This window comes from Parasteatoda tepidariorum, unplaced genomic scaffold (assembly GCF_043381705.1).
Source record: "Parasteatoda tepidariorum isolate YZ-2023 unplaced genomic scaffold, CAS_Ptep_4.0 HiC_scaffold_1922, whole genome shotgun sequence".
Taxonomy (NCBI): Eukaryota; Metazoa; Arthropoda; class Arachnida; order Araneae; family Theridiidae; genus Parasteatoda; species Parasteatoda tepidariorum.
This window is the reverse complement of record NW_027261493.1, coordinates 727-9,707: the sequence shown is the minus strand read 5'-3', so window position 1 is coordinate 9,707 and position 8,981 is coordinate 727. Positions and strand designations below refer to the sequence as shown.

Genomic DNA, 8,981 nt, shown 5'->3' with positions numbered 1-8,981 from the left:
TTATAATAAGTGCGGGATATAGTAAGAAGAGGTATGCGTATGCAAATTTTTTTCCCACAATCGTTAATCACGTGATAGCGCTGATAAGAGCTTTAAAGGTTTTGACACGTGTGGAGAGTTCTTGCTTCAAGCCAAAGTTTTACAGGAAAAAATTAATTGACGAACTTGAAATTTTCGGCATGTCTTCCCGATATCACTTAGATGATTTTAAGCATGACCGAATTATTGGAAAGATCGAAGAAGGGCGAAAAATAACAGATGTTGCCAGGGAGTTCGACATCGCTCACAGCGTTGCTTCACGGCTGTGGAAATCATTTAAAACTAGTGGAATGTGTAGCAGGCGGCACGGGGGAGGTCGTGTTAGAAGTACGACGCCTTCAGAAGATAGATATATATTGTCCTATCAGCAAAAAGGAACAGGCGCACCACATCTCAGCAGGTGGCAAATCAGTTTCTTGCTGCCACAGGAAAGCAGATCTCCCGAAAAATGGATGGGATGCTTTGGGGAGGCAAATTGTTGGTCGAAACTATCCCCCAACAAACAAGAACACCCTCATCCGGGCACTGACAGAGGAATGGGATAAATTGCCTCAACAGCTGCTGGATAATGTTGTGCAAAGTATGATACGACGAGTAGAATGTTGTATCACACTCCACGGTAGACATATCCCGAACTGATACCTTTCTTCAGGCTGCCTGCTGACATTTAGATGCATTGTTCCATTTTTCCGTAAGCAGCATCAAATGAACATTTTTTTTCTTTCAGATGTTTCATAGCTTTTGTACTTTCCAGAACAATGATTATTCTTTATTCTAATGTCTGAACAGTGTGGCAACTATATTTTATCCTACTAGGCCTCATGTCTCGCTTAATGTTATGCTACATTGCAATTTGTGATCCGACCTTAGCAATTGTCCAGCAGTGTATATACAATTATTCACATTTCAAGAAAAAAAAAGAAGTTTTAATGCAACTATTTGGGTCACTTTTACAATTAGTTTCCTTTGTCATTAGTTTGTAATTTTGGTCTTATGTGCTTTGTATTTTCCGTACCATTAGAAATAAGAAAAAAATGATTGATAACATTAAAGAATCAATTATTCCTTAGCGGTTGTATTAAAGTTAAATATTTTTGTATGTGTTTTAGGTCTTATTACAGGAGCTTACTTTGCAATGTCAACTATTCTGAATGAGATGGTCCTGATTCATTTCCCGGTAAGTGTCCATGCTGATTTTGAATAAATATTTTTTTTAAAATTAAAAAACAACATTAAAGATATTTTTGGAGCACATTTTGTACTTAAATTCAAAATTGAGGTATTTTAAATTTTCCTACAGTAATTATTTACAAAATAACATTTCAAAATGGTTTAATAAGCTAATGCTCCAATGCTATAGAATCTTCTAGAGAGATTTGTTCAGATAAGATAAATATAACTCTTTCGATTCAGAGGCACTCCACTAACATTATCCCCCTTTTTTCTTATAGACATTTTATGACACAGTTTTCGATACTCGCAATATTTAATATCGTTTACGTTTGTAGAATCGAAGTTTATTCTACCACTTGTGTCACTAAACCATAAATACAATTCGATGTTATTTTCTTTTTGAGGAATGCGAAACGTATAAGCTTTATTATCTTCTGTAATATTAATCTTGAAACCAGAGTTTTTATGAAGTCAATCCTTTCCTACCGACCAGAAAATGTGCGAACACGTTTTTCAATTGACGTTTATTTTCAGAAGCTCGACATTTTGTTTGCGTATTGCTTAAACATTTTATGTTTAGAGGAAAATATCATAGTTTTTCCTTTTACCATTACTAAAGGCTTTTTATTTTTGAAATTTTTTTTTTAAATTTAAGTTATAGATTTTTTAAAAAATCGCAATTATTTTTTATTAATTATTATTCTTCAAATCCAGTATATGCTAATAACATGAAATTGAAAGTTTAAATGAGAATTCAGCAAGTTTTAATGCTATCTTGTTTTAGAATTTCAAATTACATCTGTCATTCAATTGAAGCACTTCGAATGATTATTTAATAAAAATTATTTTAAGAAATAGTATTTTCATCTTCTGCCTATAATTAGTGGTGGTTTCGAATTCAACTTTATATAATATGTTTATAAATTATTTGAATACTTTTAAATAATAATTTTTCAATTGGGAGTACAGACTGAGAATTATTTGAAAGATTAACAGTTGCTCAAAGGCATGTTGGTAAATGTAGTGTATACTCTACGAAACAGAGTAAAATTAAAATTTAATTTTATTTGTAGTTTATCAGCCTGAAATATTCGCAGTCCAAGGAAGTTGGGGAGCGTGGTACGGACACCGGGTGATTATTAGCATAATCTGATCTCTAATCAAAACTTCGGGAAAGAAATGAACTTTTGCGCCCTAGATTATAAACAAGGATTAATCCGAAGTCCTAACTAGTGGCCTATTAGTTTAATTTTTATGTGATACTAGCAAATAAAATGAAATCAAAATGGAAGCTAAAATAACTTCCAAAATATGTTATTGGCTTTCATTACACCTAATATAACCCTGTTATAAACATCAAAAAATTTCTAATGAAATTCTAATGATCACGAACTTTTTGATTTTCATTAATGTAAAACTGTATTCGATTTTTAAAGTTAAGTAGTTTTAGAAATTTATGAAAAAACATCAAAAAAGAAATTTCTTAAATTCAATTCCATGAAAATTTCTTAAATTTAATTCAATGAGTGTAAGATATTAATTATTTGTATTTCATGCCCTTTAACTCCTTCAGGACTGTAATTTGTAGGGCTATGCAACCGACAATGTCAATGGTCATATATCAAAAGGTACTTCCTTGTAGAACCGAGTTAACATGTGTTTATGTACTAATGAATTGGAATTGAATAATTTTAGTGGTAACTACGCTACTATAGTCCCCCACCAGAATTTTATCTGGGATAGAATTCGATGAATGGAAATAACTAGTTGATTCATTACTGTTTTGTGACACGCCGGGAAAACTGTATTAAGATCACCGAACTTTGGGGGCTGTTGGCGAGAGCTGTATTAAGATCACGGTTGTGTGCGTGGTGTTATCCTATGTTATTATTAGAAGTTGAGAGTGTACAGGTCCCCGTTGCGTGTGATCGAGAATGAGTAGCAACAGCGTGAGGGGAATAATGTCGCAATCAGAAATAGCAAGTCAACTGTTTACATCCAAAATAAGCGTGTTCATATCGAAGTGGGCGTTTCTGTTGAGGTAGGCGTGTTCAGACCACGCCCGAAAGTAACCAATTTAGGGCTAGGCTACCGACAATGTCAACCGTCATCTATCTAAAAGTACCTGATAGAATTGAGTTAACTTGTCTTATATACTAGTGAATTGAATCATTGTAATGGTAGATACATTACAGATCACATATACGTGATTGAGCAATTCTCCTTTCATGGCCAATGGTATCAATTGTGCAACGAGCCTTTCAGACTCGAGCGGCCCATTATCTCCAATAAGCGGCCAATTATTAAACAGGAGTTATACAGGTGTACTCATTGCATATTTTATATTCTTGTAAAAACTGAAATGAGTCAAAATTGATTTTTTCTTTAACCATAGGGTGATGAAGTGGATGCTGGGCGGATGGGTGCAATTATGGTTTTTGCGGGAATGATAGGATCAGTGCTGCTAGGGATATTTCTTGACAGAACCCACAAATACAAGTGAGCCTGATTTTTATTCAATATTAACATTTCATTAAAAATGTCATAAGCATAATATTTTTTAAAAATATTTCATGTTTTTCAGAGAAATTTCTGTGTTGGTATTTACCGTAAGCTTCCTTCTCATGCTGGGTTACACTTTCTTAATTAAACTTGAACATATTTGGATACAATATGTATTCTTATCATTTCTCGGGTAAGTATTTGTTTTTTAATTTGAAGATTTTTTTTACTCAATATATATTCGAAGCTATGCAAACAATCAAGTCAAAAAGCTTACCGTATTGCTTGCACAGCATGGAAGAAATACTGTATCAAAATCTGGCTATTTTTTACCAAGCAATGCTGGATTTAAAGTATTGAAGAGAGTACTAAATGCTGATTTCTCTCAGAACATTTTATTTCACAAGCATAACATTAATATAACATAAGCAAAATTAAACATTATCTGTCGTCCTGCGACCAAGCTAGCTTGGGAAGTGGTTGAAAAGGTAAGTGGCAGTTCCTATGCCTATATGAGGTTATCTAAGTTTCGGCCCCGTCAGGGGCCTTAGCTCATTCATCTGAGTGGAGAAATATTAAAATAGCCGAGGCACATATCAGTGGGGTAATAATAAAGATGGGCAATGCAAGATTAAAATAAACAGTAAGAAAAGATATATACAAGAATATGTGCAAAATATTTACAGAGAAAAATAATCTCAGCTCCTGCCTGCCTCGCCTCCGTCCTTGCGGGCTTCAATGGTGCACAGACAGGAGCCTTGATTGAATAGAAAAGAAAATATTTACAAATTAAGAGGTAAAACGTTTTGATAAAACGCCGTCAGAGAGAAAAAACACAGTTGCCGGACTGTAGTTAATGTTATCGCTGATAAGCTCAAAGTCGAAGATTTGGTTGTAGTTGCGGGTTGTGCAGCTTATTGCGTCTTTGACGAAGGAAGCACACAATAGAACTATGTGTTCTTCGAATGAGGTAATGTTTAGGTCTTTGCGAAGTGGCAGTTCATCCTCTAAAGGAGAATATATATCACAAGGATCACAGGATTGCTTTTACCTGAAGATCTTAAATCGCCAAGCTGGCAGTAAGACTGGTGAGAGTGGCAAGCACCGCAGTATCAAAGCCCGTTTTATTGTTGGAGAAGAAAATAAGCGATTATTAGAAGCAGATTTTAGATTTCTCATACAATCAAACCAGTTTTGATGTTTGAACTTGACTTTTCTAGTAAAAAGCATGTCAAATTTCCGAAACATCTAGTAAATATTAAAATTTGATAAATTTACTACTCTCTTATGTTTTATTTTTAAAACGCTTTGAACAAAGATTGTAAGGACATAAATTAAGGAAATTATGAGAAACTTTATATTAATTGAACTATATACTTTTAAAAACCTGGTTCAAGTATATATTTTCCATCATACTCTTTCGAAAAATAATGCATTACTACAAAAGAAAACAATGGATTAGCACCGAAACTTAAAATAAATTATTATAACTATCATCAAAGAAACACCGGAAATTGAACTAAAACTCGATGATGAAGTCTATCCTACTCACACTAGGACTTAAATTTCGACACTTTTATAGTTTTTATTTATTTATTTACTTACTTCAATTTTAACTTCAGGTTCTTTTATGAACTTTTTTTAATGATTGTTTACTCGGTTATAATAATCACATAGCAAACTTCTTCCTTTAAACGTTTTTTTTAAAATTATTTTTACCCTAATACCATTTATTGTTATTTGCTATTTTTTAGAATTTCGAGTGATTTGTTTTAAACTGTTCTTTGTGTTTATTGCTGGCCTTTTGTTATATCTTGAGTTCTATATTGTAATTTTGTGTTTTTATTACGCGCACGGGTGATAACCTAGTCCCTAAGCCGAACGTGTGTCTTGTGGAACCGAGAAAGGAAAAGTCCAGCTCTTCAAATACGTAATTAATGCTTAAAACTACTCGGTAAGGTATGCTATACCAGAAAAGCAACTTACTTACAATGTGATCAACATACTCAGATTTAGAGGACTCTAATGACCTAGCTAATGTATGTTCAGTATTAGACAGATTACCAAAATTTTTACATATAAGTTAAAATGCTGATTTGAACAAAAAGAAAATACTCAGTAAAAAATTTTCTGAAAAATTTACTATTTCAATAAAATATATTATAAATCTTATACTTTCTTTAATCTTTCAGTTTGTTCATGACTGGGTATTTGCCAGCAGGATTTGATTTTGGTGCTGAAATAACCTATCCAGAGCCTGAAGCCATGTCAGGAAGCTTGCTAAATACATCAACACAAGTAATTCTATTTGCCATAAATTTTTATTACTTTAAATTAGACATTTTCTCTTCAGAACTAAATTTTAACTTTTCAATAAAAGAGTTTAGAAGGTTCTAAGTTACTTTTTGTGAATTTAGAACACTAGCTTTAGAAGATATTGAAATAATAGGAGGACGTACTATCCTTATTGCCATGTTGAAATATGTAAAATGTATTTTCGAACACTTAAAAACTACATTATTAACTTATGAAATATATATCCACTTTAAAGGTTCGCGGGGGGATTAAAATATGCAATTAGTTAGTTCAAACGATAATTTAAATTACGAAATCAGACACAAAAACGTACTTTCTGGTAGCCACAATCTGGGAAGTATGGTCCTAATAGTTTGGTCAAGAGAGTGGAAAGTTTGAGCCCCTTAATGTTAATTTTACTTTTTGTGTATTTCACCATATCTCAAAACTCTTTAAGCGAATAGAAAAATGTTTGGAAACAATTATAAAACTTGTAGAAAATTCAATACAAAATATAACTTTCAATAAACATTCATTATTTTTTTAATTATTTTTTTTAATTGCATATGAAAATTTTTTGAATTGTAAGTGTACAACTCTTCTATCATTTTAAAAAATACAATTTCAAATGGCAAAGTATAAAATTAGAGTGAAATTGGTCAAATAGTTCACGAGAAATCAAATGAAAAAAATGTGACTTTTTCAAAATTCGATTTCTCAGGAACAATTTAACCAATTTCGCACAAATTTTGTATTTTTCCATTCAATATTGCTATTTTTAAAATTATAAAAAAATTGTATACCTTACAATCCAAACAAAATTTCGACTGTTATCAAATAAAATAATAAAAAAATAATAAATATTTTCTCGTAGTTATATTTTGCATGGAATTTTCTTTGAATAAATGAGTTTTAAAATTGCGTGTTAACCTTTTTCAATGAGCCTTGTTTCTCGTGATATCACGAAATTCACAAAAAGTTAACGTTAAGGGGTATAAAATTTGGACCACTCTCCTAACCTAACTATTGGGAGCATTCTTCCCAGATTACGATTACCCCTTACGTTAGGGGGTCAAAGATCCGAATCAGTTCAAAAAAAGGTATGTCCAAAAAAGTACGTTTTTGTGTCTAATTTCGTAATTTAAAATATCGTCTGCAGTTATATAATAGCATATTTGAGGTCACTCCTTTGAACCATTAAGATTGAGTCTTAAAACGAGAATATCCAATCATTAGATCAAAAGTTATTCTGGGGGGTCCGTTTTTTTATTTTGTGCACTCCTCATAAAAATGAAGATTCTTCTTTACTTTGGAGCCCCATATTTACTAATATAAAACATTTTTATTATTTATATTTAATTCTTCATAAAGCTGTTTTAATATGTAATTGATATCCTGTATCATTGTAAGAAATAGAAAATGAATCAATCAGCTTCTTCTTCAACTAATGATAAATACATCAACTTTTTCCATCAATAAATTTCCATTACGCATATAAGGCCGAATTTGTAATGAAATCGGCAGAAAAAACTTGTCACTTGTTAGCTTTCAATATCATTATGTAGAGAAAACTAAAGTAATTTCGAAATTATTTTTAAAAGCTTGGTGGTTCTTTTTTCTGCACGCTATCACTCGACATCCTCCGAAACTGCTGTCGTAGCTTCTTTTTCAGATAGCTTCGAGTTATAAGCTCGCTTTGTGCATTTTTTTTCCTTAATCTTGTTTAACCTTACTTACTTTCTTAATTGTCCTACTTTTTTATAGTTTAATATCCTTTATAGTTTATTTTAATTAATATTTATACTAATTAACAGCAGATATTAATTTCAAATAATTCATTGTTTCATTATAGATTTTCAGCATACTTTTCACTCACGCTGCCTCTTCGTTGCTACAGAATTATAATGACTTCTATTCGAATATTTTATTCACTAGTAGCTTACTTTTAGGATTAATTATAATAGGTAAAGTATTTTTTTTATTTATTTACGTATTTTGAAGTAAAAATTTCTTAAAAAAACATGTGTAAAATAGTTTTACAAGAAAACCAAATGGATTTGTTTTTCCTATTTAGTTTCTGTCTATTAGTATAAGTTGTATTATGCAGCCTTTGTTGCTGGCATCATTAGATATTAAATGTCTATAGAGGTTATAAACACTATACAGGTTTAACTTACGAAGTTAACAGTATTTTTTCTCTTATTTTTTACATTTAATTTCTACTTGTAGAAGAAATCCATGTTACCATCAAACCATCAAAGTGAAAATATTAGAAAAAAAGAATTATGAATAATATAATTTTAGAAGTAGGTTAAAAAAGAAAAAAAAAAAACGCTGTCTTAACCTCTATGAACCACAACAGGCTGTTGCAGGAATATTTACTTTACAATTTTCAAGCCACACACACACACTCACACACTCAGCTGCGCGACAGCCCATAGAGGGCCAAGGCCTACTGTGCCCATCTCAGTTTTCTTGACCTTGGGCTCTGGGGTGCAGGAGCAGATGTTCCGGTCAGGTGGTCAGCCGAACACGGAACCCCCAGTGTTTAGTCCCCAAGCATGCTTGGAAATCATTTATCGACCCACTGAAGGGATGAAAGGCTGAGTCAACCTTGCCCGGCCCGAGGATCGAACCAGGGACCTGTGGCACGACAGCGCGAAGCGCTACCGCTCAGCCACCTACAATTTTCAAGCCACATCTCCTATATATTTCAGTGTGTAGTAGTTCACTCTCGTCTGTGTATTCTCAATAGCAGAAGTAATTAGCAATTTTTCTTTTTATAATACATTTCCTCCGCGAAAATCCATATAACAAAAAATTAATAAATAAAACGTTTGTAATGCAGCTAAGTCTCAAACTTTTTTTAATTTGAAAGCTCTGTAACTACTGCTGAAGTTTTTCATTCATGTTTCTGAAACATCCAATTGTAATAAATATTTTGGTGCTATCTCTGCATTAGAGTTGAATTT

The 8,981-nt window shown here is 32.2% G+C and overlaps 1 protein-coding gene across 1 annotated transcript; it reads left to right on the top strand.

Annotated features, from left to right (window-relative positions):
• Positions 1–1,095: 1,095 nt before the first annotated feature.
• Positions 1,096–7,973, top strand: LOC122273001 (choline/ethanolamine transporter FLVCR2-like; the record flags this gene model as incomplete). Its single annotated transcript, XM_043057047.2, has 5 exons — positions 1,096–1,216; positions 3,608–3,711; positions 3,797–3,907; positions 5,907–6,012; positions 7,862–7,973. Coding segments are annotated over exons 1-5 (475 nt in total), but the record flags the coding sequence as incomplete, so codon positions are not given.
• Positions 7,974–8,981: the final 1,008 nt, after the last annotated feature.